The sequence below is a fragment of the Numenius arquata genome, chromosome 12, assembly GCF_964106895.1.
Source record: "Numenius arquata chromosome 12, bNumArq3.hap1.1, whole genome shotgun sequence".
Classification (NCBI taxonomy): Eukaryota; Metazoa; Chordata; class Aves; order Charadriiformes; family Scolopacidae; genus Numenius; species Numenius arquata.
The window spans coordinates 5456929-5474847 of NC_133587.1; the positions used below are offsets into that span (position 1 = coordinate 5456929).

General features: G+C 54.3%; 2 protein-coding genes across 2 annotated transcripts; both read right to left on the bottom strand.

Moving 5' to 3' along the window:
• Window positions 1–787: 787 nt before the first annotated feature.
• On the bottom strand, window positions 788–7905 carry CDK5RAP1 (CDK5RAP1 mitochondrial tRNA methylthiotransferase). The gene is made up of 13 exons (XM_074157579.1): window positions 7689–7905; window positions 6575–6678; window positions 6066–6100; window positions 5227–5327; window positions 4850–5060; window positions 3902–4022; window positions 3385–3615; window positions 3030–3127; window positions 2861–2916; window positions 2614–2744; window positions 1586–1735; window positions 1016–1156; window positions 788–868 (listed from the first exon to the last, which is right to left on the bottom strand). The coding sequence occupies exons 1-13, from the start codon at window positions 7903–7905 to the stop codon at window positions 788–790; spliced, it is 1677 nt and encodes a 558-aa protein (XP_074013680.1).
• Window positions 7906–8412: 507 nt separating this feature from the next.
• On the bottom strand, window positions 8413–17676 carry LOC141470874 (bactericidal permeability-increasing protein-like). Its single transcript, XM_074157165.1, has 15 exons — window positions 17536–17676; window positions 16493–16607; window positions 15766–15894; window positions 14879–15034; window positions 14338–14401; window positions 12463–12526; window positions 12149–12240; window positions 11808–11984; window positions 11498–11557; window positions 11200–11367; window positions 10724–10791; window positions 10486–10528; window positions 10021–10084; window positions 9418–9494; window positions 8413–8719 (listed from the first exon to the last, which is right to left on the bottom strand). Exons 1-15 carry the CDS (start codon window positions 17648–17650, stop codon window positions 8672–8674), a joined length of 1440 nt encoding a protein of 479 aa, XP_074013266.1. The 5' UTR covers window positions 17651–17676; the 3' UTR covers window positions 8413–8671.
• Between the last annotated feature and the right edge of the window lie 243 nt (window positions 17677–17919).

The window sequence follows — 17919 nt, forward strand, 5'->3', positions numbered from 1 at the left end:
GGAGATAACCCTCGGCCAGCAGCCAGTAACTTACATGCATCCCCTTAAGCCTGGAGACAGAGAAATCCTTCCTCTCTAACCTAGATCCAAATATCCCCAGTGTAGGGGTAAGGCTGCACTCCCTCAGCCACAGAAACAACAGATTAACCATCACTCATGCACATTAACATCATTTTATATTCCAGAGTTGGGTGCCATATTCCATCATACAGATACAGTGCAGGTTCTTCCCTGCCCTTTCCAAGCATTTTGCAAATAGGGAAGTTACCAATATTTGGAAAGAATTCATCACAATCTTCTGTTCATTGAGTTCTTCGTGCCCTTTGGCATTACTCCTTCCATTCTCCAGCAGTTCCTGGAGCTGTATTTTCTAGGCACTACCAATTTTTGCAGCTCCTAAATTCAACTGAGCCAGTAGGAACAACCTGCTCTGCAGGTAGATGTTTCTCAGGCCGGGCTGCAGCAGGGGACAGGACCAAAGTCAGGGGACAAGACAGACCGTCGGCACTGCAAGGGTGGGCCAACCTGAGAGCAAGTGAAAATACAAGATGACACTGTTTGGCAAGTCCATACCCAGCTTCCATCCCTTTTGCCTACAGACTTGCACAGATCTGGGGGTGGTAGGTTGTTGCCAAAACAGAAATAAATATATATTATTATTTATATATATTTATATATAAAAATATAAATATATCTCCCTGTTTCTACCCCATCTCCACCTGACCAAGCTTCCTTGTTTCTTCCTAGAGAAAACACGCTGCCTTTGCCCGCTGGCAGCAGGGACACCTCAGCGAGAAGCCGCAGAGCAGGAGAGGGTAGTACGGCAGAGCAGAACTCCCTTCAAGGTCTGAGAGCTGGCAGAGGTTACCTGAAAGAAACAGCACAACAGTCCTTAGGAGCAGAAAGGCTGAGGAGGATCCATTCTAATTTTAGGCTCTCCTGGCAGCAGCTGCTGGAGAGAACAGCACTGAGCAAGAAAAAGAGCCCAAGGAAACAAGTGTTGTTGACAGGTCACCTTCACCAACACATAGTCCCCTGGTTGGGCTCTGACCGGAGCCTTACAGCCCGCAGCATCCTCTGTCTCAGCATCGGGGAAGATCACCTTGATGTTGCCGTCATTCCTCCCACACAACTCCAAGGGAGAGCGCTTGCTGGGCTGAAAGGAGGACAGGGAACATTACTTGCATGGCAATAGCTCTGATTCACTGCTAGGTTTTACTGCCTCAGGAATTAATTGAGCACTATTGCCAGTATTAAAATCCACGTTCCACATTGTTAAGTGTGCCATGTAACAAAGTCCTATGGCCAGAGCTGCTGTGTTGACACCCACACACCAAAGCCAAAGTTTCAAAGCCTGCTCTAATTCAGTGCTGGGCCAGAGACGTGTCTCTGACCTATGCCATCCCCCTGTGCTCAGCTCAGTGCTCTGCAGAAATCAGGCTGTCTGCTTAAGTGTGAAGATATAGAGTCACTCGATTGTGCAGGAACAGTGAGAAGGGAAGGCAGAAGTGACGATTACTGTGTACAGCCTAAGAGCCTCTTGGCCAGCAAAAAGGGAGGACAACTCTGTTCCAGGCACACTCACCCCCTCCACCAGCACCAGCTGATTCTGGCCCACCGTCGCCTCATTTGCCCTTGCAGCCTCCTCTCGGAAGACAGTAATGAGCTCCTCCAGCCGCCTCTGCTTTACGTCTGCAGGCACATCGTCCTGCAGCCGGTGATATGCCCGTGTTTTCTGTAAACAGACAGAGCAAGTGCGGCTCCTCAATAACCAGACAGTGAGATCAGAACCCCGTCTGACCCCAGGCAGCTTGGCTGCTCTTCAAGCAACAGCTTCTCACACATTACAGTTTGTATTTACAAACTCAAGGAACTTTTTCAGCACCAGCAACATCCTTGAGTTCCTCACATTCTTTCTGCACCACCTTTTTGGTAGAAGGTCTGATGTATCGGTGGCTGTGTGAAGAAGTTCTGTACCTCCTATGTGAGATGTGTCTGTTGTCTGTCTGTCCATAAGCACAGGCAATGGATTCTATTACTTCGAGACTCATGTGCTGAAAGGTGATCCATACTCCTGTGCTTCCTTATGTTTCCCAATCTCCTGTCTTCTTCCCTGTCAGCATCTTACACTTTGGAGAGCATTCTAACAAGAGACTTGTCAATTATTCACTCTTCTCATGGAAATACCTTCTGAAAATTCACCACTTCTCTCCAAACTCAATTGACAGAGTCTCTGTAGCCGGGCTCCAGCCCAGCTACATCAGCACAATTTCTCATCAGCAAAGAAAAACGTACCTGCAGCCAGGTCTCTGCAGACATGGCTGCTTCATTGCAATCACTCTGGAGCATCTGCAGAACCAGGTCATCCAATCACTAATCAACCCTGACACTGACACAAGGGGGCTGGAAGCCTTTCAGGCACAGAGGTGGCCCTTGCAGAACCATACACCCTAGAAATGCCGCCTGCAAGCAAAAAATTCTACCAATATCAACTCTTTAGGTATTATTTTCAATAGCTATTTTTTTTTTAGTGTCTTATTGTGAGAAACAGCCCTCAGGAATTAGGTGACATACCCAGAGACAAGAGTCTTCTCCATCAGGTCCTGCACTCACCTGTCTCATGCTGTAGGCAAACAGGAATCCTACGTTGTAGCGGACTTCCCGCAGCAAGGACACAGTCTGCTGGTGATCTTCTTCCGTCTCTCCACAGAAGCCAGCGATGAAATCGCTGCTTAAGCTCACTCCTGTAACAGAGATGCAGCTTTACACTTCCCTCAAGGAAGAGATGAGCACATCACACAAGAAAGGACAGGAAGATACAGCTGTGCTGAGCTCAGACCAAGTTAAAGGGAGCCCCTACCTGGAATGGACTCACGCACGTGGTGTACAAGCTCTAAATATGCTTCTCTTGTGTATCTGCAAAGAACAACACGTGGATTCGCTAATCAGAAAACCACAACATTGGTGAGGAGAAACCAGCATTCTAAATCAGAGGGTAGGGCACAGGATTCCCCATGGCGATTGCTCACCCTCGTCGCATGGCCTCCAGGACTCGTGTGCTCCCACTCTGGGCTGGGAGGTGAAGCTGTTTGCAGATGTTGTGTCGCTCCTGGATAAGCTGCAGGACCTGTCACGGAAAATCAGGAGACAACATCACGGAGAGCTCAAGTCTACAAGGATGCCAAGGGGAAGAGTCTTCCTCGGATAAAAGCCAGCAAATTGCAAACCTGCCAGCTTTAGCACAAACATTCCCCCTCCCAGGAGCTGCTGTTCCCATTCCGTGATCCTGTGTTCCCTTTGGGAAGGAAACACAGCCCACATCCAGCAGTTCAGAGCTGCCTCCTTGCCTGCAAGCAGAGGTCCAGCTGTTTATTTCACACTTGCCTCATCAGGAAAATCCTTGGGGTGTGGAGAGGTGAAACGGATCCTCATTTCTGGATCAATTCTAGAAACCTGGTCTAGAAGATGTGCAAAGCGCAAGCCTCCTGGTTTAGCTTTGTAGACTGTGCTAAAGCCACGACTGAGGACCGGGGCAGCAGCCGACTGAAACTGCACCTCAGACATGTCTCGAAAGCTGTTGACGTTCTGACCCAAAAGGGTCACTTCTTTCACTCCCTACAAAGATAAACAGGAAAAAACATAACCTGACGAGGATGGCTAAGCTGAAAGGGCAGCCACATTTTTCCTCTTACTTCAAGGAGTCCCCATGGGAAGCTCTCCCTTCCCTGTCTGTCTCAGAGCATTACAAGGGGAATCAAAAAGCCACTGGTGGAACCCTACAGTAACCTTGTCTCCACAGATCAAGGTGGTGTATGTTGGTCAAAGGTATCCCTGAAAACACTTTCACTGAGAACCATCCCTCTGCCCATGGTTTGGGGCAGGGAAGGAGGCTCTGCCTCACCTGATCCGAGAGCATCCTCACTTCCTGCAGGATGGAGGCAATGGGGCGGCTCCTTTCACGGCCACGGGTGAAAGGTACAATGCAGTAGCTACACATGTTGTCACAGCCCCGCATGATAGATCTGCCGAGAGGTAAAGTACAGGTCATGCTATGATTGCTCCAGCAGAATCATCCCTGTTGCATCCTGCCCTGCTCTGACTTGGCCCAGCACTCCCTTGGCCGGCAGCACGCGCAGCACCAGCTCGAACACGCTTCTGCAGCTTCCCCTTACACACCGCTCCAGCCAGAGCTGGCTTCTGCTTGCCCCTAGCCAACACCTTCTCATTTTTTCATGCACATTTCGAAGAAATTTGGAAAGCAACTAACGAGGCACAGACTTGCACTGCAATCTAGCAGCGATGAAAGATCCTTCTGCATCCTGTTCCTACAGCGGGTGACACTGTCCTCCTGTCCTCTATGGCCACACTGAGCAGAGTCTGATTTCACGTTCGGGAATCTTATTATCAAAACTAAACAAATGGAAACAAAACCCGCAGAAGTTCCAATGCACACAGGATTAGAAGAATTAAGTAGGAAAACCTGGGGAAAGACACAGCAGAAGGCAGGAGATGAGAGAGGCATAGACTTCAGAAAGGCACAGACGTCAGTGGGACAGAAACCAGTCGGTGCAGCATCAGGCTTAGACAAGGAACGTTCTCAAAGGAGAGTAAGAGAAGCCTGCAGACAGCCAGAGCACGGGGCAGTCTCTCCAGGGCTCAGTCAGACAGCGAAGAAGCAGCAAACACACAGTCTGGTAGACTCCTGCCTCTGGGCTGCCGGGAGCGAGCGCAACCAGACATTGCATCTCTTGGGTAGCTGCTGTCACTGCCATGTGTGCTCTGCACAGCAGTATTTCCAAACCAGAACCAAATCAGAAACATGCACAGCAAAAAAAAAAAAGGTACTTACACAAATGCTGTGGTGCCACCTGCGCTAGTCTGGACAGGCAGAATATCTGCATAAGTCTCATCTAGCGATAGCAGGACATTAGCAGCTTGCTGGCCAGACTCTGCCACAGCCAGCAGCCGGGGAAGGTCACGATACGCATCAGGGCCTGCCACAATATCGACTAGCTTCTCCCTGTGCAGAATCTCCTCCTTAAGCCTCTCAGCCATGCATCCTGCCGCCAAAGGAGAAGGGTCCTTGTGAGGAAGCGCTCCCCCTCTGTTACACCTCCGCACCCCTTCACCAGCTGCTTTCACCCTGCAGAAAAGGCTTGATGCTGCCAGAGGGGAAGAGGAAAGGCAGCACGATGGGATGTGGCACCACAGTGTCCCGCCAAGTACCTAGAATCCCAATGCGGAGAGGTAAGCGAGCCGCCTGCCGCCGGGCTTTCAGCGCCTTGAGGTGCCGCAGGCGATTCCAGATAGCCTGCTCTGCCTTCTCCCTGGGAAGCCAGGAAAACCGTGGTTATTCTGATTGTTGTACTTTAACAGCCCCCCAACTTGAAGCAGCCCAAGTGCTTTGAGAGGAGAATTCAGCTAAAGACAGGGAATCATCCACCTGATGGATCTGATGACACACGAAAGTGCCATTTGTGGTGCATGGATTATGTCTTGACTCTATCTTATCTCCTATCATTTCGCTTGCTTGAGAGCATTTGCGCTGCAGAAACAACCCGGGGACTAAGCGTTTGCAGAGAAAAAGTCTGCCTTTGCCAGCCAATACGAGCTACCTTGAGAGTGACAATCAGCATTTGATACTTTCTGCGTTCAGAAAAACAAAGTTCCCTGTATATTTATATCCCAAATTGCCCCTAAATGTATTTCCCAAATTTTTAAAGGACAGACTCTGTGCTAGAGAGTCAGTTGGTTCAAGAGAAGACGGAATTAAAAAAAAAAAAAATTAAAAATCGTCAAAGCACAAATCTGTGCAGGTCTCTAATGGCCCATGATGTATACACAGAGCTTATGCTACCAAAGAGCTGCTTCTCACTATACAGAAAAGCAATTCATAGCATGATTAATGTTACACATCGTAACATCAGGCAGCTCGACCCTCACCTAAACAGGCAGCGTAACATCTGCATGCTCTTTTCTGCACGCCAATACATTTATTGCCTTGGTTTTCAAATGGTAATTCCTTAAAAACTGTCCAAACCCAGCAGTGACAGAAGTGTCCTTACCTGACGGAACAGGTGACAAGGAGAACCACGTCTGCCTAAATGGAAAACAACAGAAAAAAGATGAATTTGTAAAAGCCAAACAATAAGTACTCATGCCCTGCACGGGTAACCTGAAGAGGGAGACTGTAAAACTCACTTAACTCAGTGAAAAAGATCTGCCCGAGTACACGGTGGGTTTCAACAAATTAAGGTGCAAGAAACTAAGAGAAGACAAGCAGAGTCTTCCACTAAACGGTAGAAGTAAACTCAGACAATGATGTGGCAGGAGCATCCCGCTGTGTCCAATCGCTCTCCAACTGAGAGGAAACCCAGCAATTTAAAGGAAAAAAACAACCCACAGCCTTCTACCATGCTTGTCAAGTAGCTTCCTTTACTCTGCAGAGCTTAGACTGCAAAAATCACAACATCCTGCAGGACTTCACTCCAGACAAAAGCTGGGACTCACAGGCACGGCAGCGGTGCGTTCCCTGGCAGATCTGCACGGCAGGAGAGCTGCCAAGGTGCCTTACCTCATCTAGCTCCTTTGTCCTCCTGTAGCCATTCTTCTGCAGGATGGCCCAGGCGATCTCCGTGTCATTGACGTTCATCTGGCAGCCATACGTCTCCAGGTACACTGCAACAAAGGCAGTGTGACGCAGAAGCCTGCCTCGGCTCTCATCTACAACCTGCTTCTATGACCTTTTTTCCATAGGAAGGATCCTTCAGTCCCACCGCTGGGGAGGTTCAGGCAAGCGGCACAAAAGCCACCTTCACTTGCAGCCCATAGAGGATAAGCCAAAAGTAAAGATGGGCTCTGGGAAAGCTGAGCGCATCAGAGCGCATCACTCCAACACCACAGGTGTGGCTCGGGGCTTGTAGAGAAGCCGAAGCTGTGTCCTTACTGAGATGTATCACTTGGTGCAAAGAAAGGTCCCCTCCTCAGGGCATCACAGCCTGAAAGCCCCCAGCTTTCAGCTCACAGCCCCAGCTGGTAGCCCAGCACACAGAAGGTGGAGAGGTCCCAAGGACTCTTTGTCAGGAAACATAGGGACAGGACAAGGGGTAATGCTTTTAAATTGGAAGAGGGGAGATTTAGACTAGATACCAGAAAGAAATTCTTTACTATGAGGGTGGTGAGGCACTGGAACAGGTTGCCCAGGGAAGCCGTGGATGCCCCATCCCTGGAAGTGTTCAAGGCCAGGATGGATGGGGCTTTGAGCAACCTGCTCTAGCGGAGGCGTCCCTGCCCGTGGCAGGGGGGTTGGAACTCGATGATCTTTAAGGTCCCTTCGAACTCTAACCATTCTATGATTCTAAATCCGGCCCCCAAAGCATCTTCATGGCGAGGAGAGACACACTAGTGGGCACATGGCCAACGAGCTGGACATTTTCTAACACCAACATCCCCTTTAGGGCCCCCAAAAGCACCCAAACTACTCGTTTCCCCCACACACGCTGCAGTGACCCTCTGCTCCGGCTGCGAGGAGACACCACCGGCCCTCACGGCTGGCCTTGGCCCGGCTGCGAGGCCACAGCCGCAGGGCACGGCTAGCCCCGCCAAGCCCACGGGGCCAGCTCGGCCCCGGCCCAGCCACCCTACGGCACCCGGGCTGCCCGCGGAGTGGGGACGGCGGCACCACAGACCTCTCCCGGCCCCGGGGGCCGAGTCCGGCGGCGGCTCGGTCCGCGTCTCCCCGGCGGCGTCCCCTCTGAGGAAGTGCCGCAGGTCCGGCCCCGCGGGCAGCGCGGTCCCTCGCCCCACCGGCCGCTCGCCCGCTCCGCAGCGCGCCCGGCGGGCGGCCCCGGGGCCCGAGCGGAGGAGCCCCGCCGCCCGCAGCGCTCGCCCCCAAGGCAGCGGCATGGCCCGGTCCCGCGGGGAGGCCGCGCCAGGCCCCGTTGCCGCGGTGACGGACGGGGCGCGACCGAAGAAGGCGGGAGGGGTTGAGGCCACGCCGTGCGCCGCCGAAGCCGCCCCGCCGCCGCCGCCCGGCCCTCGGCGCTGCGTTCCGCCCCGCCGCCGTTCCGGCGGGCCCGCCCCGCTGCCGGGCGGAGGAGGGGAGCCGCCGCGGGAAAGGGGAATAAGGGTGGAAACGTGATCGTAGAAGCACAGAATGGTTTGGCCGCTTTAAAAGCCATCTGGTCCGACCCCCCTGCGGTGACCAGGGACATCTCCAACCAGGTCAAGTTGCTCAGAGCCCTGTCCAACCTCACCTAGAATGTTTCCCACAAAGGGGGATTTTTTTTGTTGCTTTTTCCTTTCCCTTACTTTTCGCCTGACCCTTCTTGGGGGATGAGGGGGAAGGGGTAATTGAGCGGCTGTGCGGCCCTAGGTGACGGCTGGTTAAACCACGACACAGTGACAGCACCACCAGAGCCACGAACCCAGCGCCTTTATTGCCACCAACTACCTCTGGCGTAGGGGAAGTGGGAAGGGGACCAGGGACCCCCAGCTCTCAGTAGCTCTTGGGGACACAGGGTTCAGGCCTCGGGGGTGCTTCTGTCCCTGGCTGTGGTCCAGGGCAAGGCAGGCAGCGAGGAACACTGCAGCAGAACTGATGGGGGCCGGGTGGAGGGAAGAGGTGAAGGGGACATCGTTGGTGCTCAAGATCCTTCTTGTCGGCTTATCTCTATACCCGGGGCTGATAGTGAACGTTTGCTCCAAGCAGCAGTAAATTCTGGGAGAAAGAAAGAAAGTGTGGGGCTGTGACAGGCCCTGGCAGCCACTTTCGGTTGCGGGCTGCTGTGCTCCCGGAACCCACCACATTTTGGGGGAGGGAGGATGGATGGGCACATGTGGTTCTGCCAGCCCCTGTGCCTAATTTTATCCCTGGAAGGGCTCTGAGGACATTTCACAGCCTTTCCTTGCAATAACTGTTCAGCATCCCCGTAGTGGCACTCCTCTGGGGCTTCTCCAAGGCCTCCCACAAGAAGGGCTTTCTCTGCTCCCTAGGAGAAAGGGGAGGGCTCCTTCCACAGGGGCTGGCAGGAGTTGCCTGTCCCACCACAGGCAAATGTGTCCAATGCACACGAAGCATCCCGCTGGCTGGAGAAGGCAGGAGCTCCGGGTAATGCTGCCACAGAGCTGCGTGGGCCATAAAAAGTGTTGTGGGAAATTCTGGCCCCGGGTTTAAGAACTGGAGAATGATGTGGTGCCGCCCTGGGGGCGCTGAGCCTGGACCCCCACACATGGACAGCAAAAGCGGGGCTCTGTTTTGCAGCTCTGCTGCTGGGATCCCAGCTGAGTGTATCCACAGCATCCCAGCACGGGTCAGGGAATGGGGTTAGCACCGTGCCAGCAGCAGCAGGCAGCCAGCCTCCCCGGCAGAGGGAGCAGGACGGGCTCTGGCCGGGGCTGGGTGCTCCCCACACTCACCTGGTGAAACTGCACGAGGATATTGGAGAGCTGTATTCTGTCCAGCAGGGGCAGAGGGAAACCTTGACCTAACCTGTCTGGAAAAGACAACACACGTGGCCACATTGGGATGAGAATGGGACCAAGAGAGAGCACAGGCTGTGCAAAGCATGCGGCCACCTCCTCATCCCAGGCCTTTCTTCGCCCGCGCTGCTCCAGGGGTAGGCAGAGGAAATTCCTCCCAAGCTCCACGGAAGGGCTGGGGGCTGCATGTTGTGATGTGCTACCCCCCCCGCACCCCTGCAGCCGCCAGCCCCACTCTGGCCCCACGTGCTGGGGAGTCATGAGAAGCAGGGAGCCGGGGAGAGGGTCTGGAAAGCATTAGGATGTGTGTCGTGCTCATTTTTTTCCATTGCGTTCACTGCTGGCTGCGTGTCACAGCACCGAGAGGCTCCCGCGCACCGTGGCTGGGCGCTTTTACTGCCGCCTCCTGCGCTTGCTGCAGGCTTTATCCACTGATCAGGCTTGGCGACAGGATTTTAATTATTGAGCTGGCTATGCCCAGGTGGAGTGACCTGAACAGTGACTACCCCAGTGCCCCTACACCCCCCAGCAGGTTCTCACCATTAATACGTGGGATGAGGATACTGGAAGCAAAGATGTTCATTATGGACTGCATTGTTCTCACCTGGGGAACAGAGAGAGGGGGAAGGAAAAGAGCTTTAGCTTCTTCAGTGAAATTCCAAGAGAAAAATTCAGTGAAATTCCAAGAGAGTGGGTACCCAGACACTGGAGGATAATGAGGAAAATAAGCAGAGATGAGGAGTTGGGATGGGCACATGCTTCACCAGAGACCAGCAGCTTTGTCTGGCCCTGCTCTCAGGGCAGATGTGTAGGGATGAGAGAGGCAGCGGCAGCTGGCTCTGCATCCTCTCCCAGTCTCAAAGGCTGAGGCAGGAGGCATCCATGGTGCCAGTATGGGGCTTGGGTGCAGCCCCATGTCCTGTGTTGGGGGGCAGGGGAGAATGAGCCCCCTGTAGGCTCTTGCCTCCATGCTGGGGGATCTGGCTATGGTCAGGGATAGCTCACCTGGAAAGTGCCGACATCTGAATGCTTCAGAGAAAGCTTCATCCTATGCAGAGACAGAAGTGGTGCTGTAAAGGCTGTCCCAATGGAGGGACCCGTTCCCGCTCCAGTGCCGCTTGCCGATGGCCGTCCCCACACCCTCCACCCTGGTTCATCCCCGCTGCACTGTGTTCCATCTTAAGGACCCCAAAACAATAGCACACCCCCAGCCACTCCACCTCCTACTGCTCCTCCTCCTTACCTGCCCACGGTCAGGTTCCCAATGATGTGGCCAGATTTCACATTGATGACAGCAGACACGTTGCCTGTCTGGGGAGAGAGTGCAGAGCTCTGGCAGTGCTCACCCCACCTCACCCCAAACCAGACACCCAAGGGAATGGCCCCGACCAGCTGAAACGCAGTGGGACCACTGCCCGACCAGTGGCATGTTTAGTCATTTGTCAGTTTGAATATGTCTCTGTTGGGGACAGGTCCACTGCGCTAGGACTGGGCTGGTTTTGGATGGCGTCTGATACCTCTCCTGGCAGGAGCTTGGCACCAATGGCTCGGCATTGCTGAATGCAGCAGGAGGATGTTGCACAGCTCAAACTCCCATCTTGCCACACTGAGATGCAGGGGAGAGCTCACCAGCCACACTGCATCAGCCAGAGCTGTGACTGCTCCAGGAGCTGCCCATTGAGAACCAGAGTCACCACTGCAGGCTGTTCCCAGACTCACCAGGCTGAGGAGGAAGAGAGGAGCCAGGCTGGAGTTGGGAAGGATGGCGTAAGCCTGGATATCCACAACAGGCTTGAGTGAGAGACCTCCTGGTCCGATGTTCAGGAATGGAGCAGAAGGCGCAGAGAGCCTGAGCTTCATCTGCATGTCTGGGTACTTCTCTTCCAGCTGCAGAGGAGCAGGGAGATGGCAGTGACAGTGGCACAAACCCCTGTTCCTGGGGGACACCACCTTGCACAGAGCAAACCCCTAGCTGTGCACAGCAGGAGTCCTGTGGAGGGAAGGCTGGACGACTCACCTGGGGAACAAAGGCTGAGAAGGTGGTGGTATTCAAGTGGAAGTCAAGAGTCTTTGGGATCTGCAGGGGGAAGACAGTCACACAAGGGCCATGCAGCACAGCCGAGCCCATGGTGATATCAGCCCTCCCGTCCCCACGTGCTGCTGTGCCCAATGGCCCCAGCCCCGACCCTCAACCCCCAGCTCTCAGTCTCCAGGCAGCTCATCGGAGGAGCCCTCCAAGACCACAGGCTGCTGCCAGAATTTCTCTGCAAAAGGAACCCACTGCCTGGAGGCACAGGGACAGCCCCTGTCCCATCTGTGCCACTCACCATGGAGTCTGTGATTTCGAAGACCAGTGCTCCAGCTTTGTGGTAGGCAAAGCTGGCTGTGTTGAAGAAATAGCTGGAGGCCCCAAAGTAAACCATGCGGTCATGATCCGGGGGCAAGGTTAGCGCCAGCGGAGAGAAGGGGACGGCGGAGCGTTGGGCCAGGGAGTAGCATTCACCCTGGGAGGATGGAGAGAGGTGAAGCAGGAGAGACGAGGGTGGTGGGACTCACCTGCTGATGCAGGCTGGCAAACAGCATTTGCAGGAGGTGCCTAAACCTTGTTCCTCACCTGCCTGCAGCGGTGGCATCAGCCAACTCAAACCTTCCCAGGGCAGTCTCTTACCTTCATTGCTGCATCCAGGGACTGGGTGGTAGCAGTTGGAGGTCCCACCAAGGAGTAATCAACCCCAGCAATGGCATCTATCTTGGCTGTGACTGTAAAACAATGGACAAATGCATGAGCAGGAGTGACATGGCACAGGAAAGCAGGGAGGAGATGGCCTCTGCTGACATCCAGGGAGTGCCATGCCTGGGCTTCCCTGGTGCAACAGCTCAGTTCCACTGTCATGTCATGTCATGTCATGTGTGCTTGCTCCTGTTTAGAAGCAAAATATCACATTTCCCTCCTTAAAACCCCATGCAGCACCCCTCTGGTACCTGGCAAGGTCTGGACGTACGGCTGGAGATTGCTGCGCACAGACTTGGCCACGATATCACAGATCTGAGGGAAAGAAATGCAGCGAAGCTGAGCAAGGGCAGCTCTGCCGGGGGTGGATAGTTCATGTGCCCCAGGTCAAAGCCTCAGCCGCGCTCTCTGCTTTGCTTCCCAGTGCCATTTTTCTGCCTTGCAAAAGCCTGCTTAAATAAAAGAGCACACAATGGCATTTTTCTCTACCCATTAGGTACCATATTAATTAAGTATCCAACTTACAAGCAGGGTTTATTCCCACAAACATCTGCTTGCAGCAAGCTCCCCACTCACACTTCAGCTCTGTGGAGGCCCTTGGAAGCAATCTCACGTGTGCCCTCAGACACTTTCTGTGCCCGTGCTGGAATTGATTGTGCTGAGCGGCCAAGTCTTGGCTGAAGCAGAGCAACTGAAAGAGGTAACACACCCCTACAGGTGCAGGACCAGTAATTGCACCCAAAAAGAAGAGCTCACATGAGTTCCTACAGCTCTGTGCTGCCAGAGCAGAAAAGCAAATCTCTCCACCGCTGTCATCTACGGGTGAAGCCTCAGCATTAGTGGGAGATTTAATTGCAGGCTAAACACCAGCCCTGGAAATTTGCTGCAGGGCACAGTCCTGCAAATGGCTGAGATAATCTGCACAAGGTCTCTTCCAATGCTTTCCCCATAATGGCACAGATAATGCCAGGTAGATCAGACCATCATCTGTTCAACCGGGCATCCAGCCTGCAGCTACTGATGGTGAAATGCAGAGTGGCTGTGCAACACCGGGGAGGAAGAGGAGGGAAAGAGCCTTGGGCATGGTCTTACTGGCTGCTCTTTCCTGTGCCCAGCCAATATTTGTTGGTCTAGGAACACCCTATCACTGCCTGGGAAGACAAACACTGATCCCAGTGACCGGCACCTTCCAATGTTTGAGTACTGTGGAACCGGGAGCACAAGGACAGCACAAGCACCTGCAGTCAGAGCAGGAGGCAGATCTGGGCTGCCAGGGCTGGGGCTGGGTTGGGATGGGGCTGTGCCCCAAGGCCTCAGTGCAGTACAATCCTAGCCCTTGCTCGGGAGCTCCCCTCCTTCCAGGAGGAGAAGAAGCAGAAAATGCCTTTGAGCCCCAGCTTTGCCCTGCTGCCAGCCCATCTGCTGCTGCAGGTCCTGGGGGCCTTGGGAAAGCCACTACACGGCATCGGGAATAACGCCTGGGCAAGATGGGATCTGCTGTGGGAGTGGGATTTGCCTGTTCTCCAACTGCCTCCTTCCTGAGCAAGGTTCACATCCAGGGAGGCTGTAACTCCTGCCAGTTAGCCTTGCAGTAATTATTGCTAACAGCTTGTTTCCATGTCTTCTTGCAGGTCTCCTGCACGTCCCCTTTTGTACCGGGTGGATGGTACCGGGGCCTCCCTGATGCACCCCGTTAAAACAAGACGGGAAGTGTCTGAAATCCAGAAGGGAGAGTTTCCCCCCCGGGTCTCCCCAAAGCACACAGGAGCGTGGCCCTTGAAAGGACAGCTCTGGTCAGGTTTCCTCTGTTACAGTGAGTTTGGCCAAGACATAAGATCTAATTAACTGACCACATGGAAAGAGAAGTCTTTGTTAATTAGGAACCAGTTATGCTGGGCTGTGGCAAAGGCTGCAGGTTTCAAATTCAGCCTGAGCCACACGATGCTACGCAGACAGCAGGTAGTGATGCCCATTCCTCCAGCTTTCACCAAATTGACAACAGACCCGTGTGCTCCGGCTCTAGTTTAATCTCTACGTGTGCTCTGACCCTCAAAGCACCTCAGCTACAAGTGAGGGCTAAACACCTCCAGAAAAACTCAGAGCTTTACCCTCCTCTGCTCACATACCTTGCTCTCCAAGATCTTCCGGAATTTGGACTCAATAGCTTTATGGAAGAGGTTGTAAAGCCATCTGCGGAGAAAAAAACAGAGAGGAGTCCTTCTTTAGCTCAGAGGCTGCTGCAGAAGTATTTGCCCAGGAAAGGGAGAGACTAGAGATGCAGCACTTTTGGAAACATCATTCGCTTCCTCATTTGGCATCTACCTTTGCCTCGGGGTTTACAGTTGCAAACAGACCTGCCTGTGAACCACCTGCACGCAGGACTATCGACTGCCTTAAATCTGCCTTAAACGTGCAGCCACAGCAGGACAAATTCAGACCAGATTTAAGTTCATTCAGTTGCACATCTGCATGAGAAGCATATGGCAAGAGTCCAGAGACAGTTCAGGATGGTGTGCCAGTGCAGGCAGCCCATGGGCAGAAGGGGCAGCCTCCAAGGGACTGCAGATATACCAGTATCTTATTCTTTGCATCAGGGCTGGAAGCCACCTTCCCACGAGAGATGGGCCCCACACCCCGATTCTAGGCCTGCACACTGAAATTACGTACCCTAACCTGCCCGAAAAGTGTACTCGGACTTTGGAGATGCGGGTGTTGCAATAAGATGTGTCAATGGTGGGTTTCCCAGAGGTGTTGTTGCCCAGTTTCAGGTTGATTTTGATATAGACGTTCTCCACCGTCACATCAAATGAACCGTGGTCTCGGCTGCAGGGAGAGGAGGACAAGAAGGGGACATTTCTTACTGGTGAATCATGATGAAGGGACCCCGAATCAGCCAGAGTTTTGGGATGCATCTATCTAACTCAGGCTCTCCCTTGTAGTGCGCACGTAAGAAGACTGAGAAGGCTTTTAAACTCAGGGAAATCCGATTTCACTGGAACATAAACTAGGAGAGGTAGCTTTTGAATAGAGAGAACCAAGAGCAAGTAGAGGAGATGGGAGAGAGACAGGAGAGTTGATGCACAGCTCCTCCATTGTCCACCTTGTTCTTGCCTGCTACTCTGCTTTATCGATCTCAGTGGTTGAATGAGTGGCAGCAACCTCCGCCCACCCCCGGTCCTAGCTCAGGTCTATCCCTGTGGGCACTCAGGAAGGCGCCCCCTCTGTGGAAGCAAGAGGGAAGGACTGTCCCTCACACCCCAGGTGCTACAAGAGGGAAGATGGCTTTCATGTTGTCTCCCCAACCACTTGCAAGTGGGATGAACTCTGCCTGGCCAGCTCTGAGGCCTTCTGGCCTGGAGAGAGACCTGGCTGGGCTCCCCCAGGTTGAGGGGCTCCCAGACATGCATTGGGAATACAGCGGCTACAGCCCGACTGCGGGAAAGAGAAGTCAGTGCATCTGGAGAGGGCAAAGCAACATCTGCCCAGACACGAGGGAGAGGGAGAGAAGAAAAATCACAGAGCCCGAGTAGGGAAGGAGGGAGCCAAGTACATACAGGAAGTGTATCTTCACCCGCCAGTTCCCATTCACATCAGCAAAGGCGTTGGCGATGGAGACCTGCAGGCCCACGTTGGGGACCAGAGAAATCCGCGAGTACGGCAAGTGGAAACTACGAAGGTCCAAACTAAAAGTAAATAAATATAAAAGAAGAGAAAAAGTTCTTGAGGGGGTTTGCCTCAACCCTGCACACATGGCTGGGGATGGTTGCAGGAAGTATGGCCATGGCACCAGCAGCATTTCCAGCTCCTGTCCTGCTGTAACAAAGCAATGCCTGGCTGAGACACACAGACCAAAGCGGTACCTTTAGAAACAAGGTCCCTGCAGCCACACAGACAACAGCTCGAAACCCCATGCAGCAGGAGCAGAGAGGTGACACTGGGCAGTGAGGAGTTGGAATCTCTGCAGGGGCTGGGCTCCTGCTCCATGGCATGGACAGGCACCCTGCTCACACAGGCAAGGCCACCTCCACCGCCTGGGCTTCAATTGCACAAAATCCGCCTGCACCCAGAGTGTGGTCACCCTGGTTTCCTTTTTCCCCTTTGGGCAGAGAGGGGAAGCAAAAGCGTCTCTGCCTGCACCAAGAACAGGGCCAACATCTTTGGGAGCTCTGGAGAGGACAGAAGGATCCTCGCTGCTCCAGGGCTCCCCATTTTCCCCCACCTCCCCTGCCCCTCGCGTGGGTTGGGGGCAGCGAGATGCTTTGGGGAACTGGCAAGGCTCACCTGGAGAACTCATAGCGCACCTTCCCCACAGGCCGGATGCGAAAGTCACCTGAGATGTCTGGCAGCTTCACATGGGTCAGCTCCTCCTCCAGGATCGTGATCCCATACTGATGGGCTGCAAGGGCAGAGGGGAGAGCGTCACCAGCCCTCGCTTCCCACAGGAGCTGGCAGCACGCACCAGGAGCACAGCAAAAAGGTTAAAGGAAAGATCCAGGCAATGCCCTGGCTGCTTTCCACCTCCCAGGCTATCTTTAAAGCTAATCTCAGTGCACAGAGACCTCTGAGCACACCGGCAACTATCTGAGGGCTGCTCACTTGCAAGCCCCAGGAGAAGGTGGTGGCCAGGAGGCATGGAAAGGGGGGAGGGAGAGGTCCCAGTCCTTCGTCTCTGGGCTGGACACTGTGAGAGGTGTGCAGGAGATGCCAGGCACTGTGCTGCTCCACAGTCAGCACCTTCGGGCAAAGCTGGATGGAGCCCACATCCCAGGGAGCAGCACAGCGTGAGTGGGTGCTGCATCCATCTGGGAAGGGGAGTCACGTCCTCCTCTCCCGCACGGCTGGCAGGGCTGCCGGGTAAATGAGCTGTTTCTCACACAGCATATTTCAATCCATAACAGGGCTCTGCTGGAGCCGGGGCTCTGCCTGCCTCAATAAAACCAGCACAGGGCCCATCCATCTCCATCACTGCCCCCCCTGCAGCTCCCCACCTCCTCTCTTCTCTGTCACTCACTTCTGAGGGGCTCACAGCTCGGCTGCCCAGAAGCAAGCCATGAGAGCAGGACCCTCTCGCCCTGCCAGTCCTGCGCCTCCCCGCAACACCGCTGGGACACAGCCACCCCACCCGCCCCGAGACCCCATGAAGGTGGCGGTGGAGGCAGACGGGTGCATCATCAGGAAGCCCCAGGTGATTGTGCATGCAGCACCCACAGCCAAGGATCCCCCCCTGACCTGCCCCAGGACCCTGCACACTCCATGTGAGTGTCTGACTCCAGACCTCAGCCACCAGCATACCTGCAAGGAGAGAAAACAGAAGCTGAACCTACCATAGTCCAAGCCTGCCTGTGTGATCCTCACCACGAAGCCAGGGTTGGTGGCCCCGGCGAGTGTCAGGCACAAAGCCAGCGCCCCGCAAGCCACTGCCAGGCTCTGTGCTCCCATCCTGGCTGCGCCGCGGTGCTGCACTGCTGCCGGGCTCTCCCTGCCCACACCGCCCTTATATTCGTGCCAAAACAGGATCTGCGGACGAGGGAGGCGTGCATAGCCACTGCTGTAGCCCACGCGGGACGTCCCCTACAGCCTCAGGGCTTCCTGCTTGGCTACCGCCCTGCTTCTCTGCACTGGGGGCACCAGTGCCTACAGCATGGCACTGCATGTCACAGCACATCTGCACCCAGCGGCACGTGTGGTGCCTCACCTCACAGACAGGG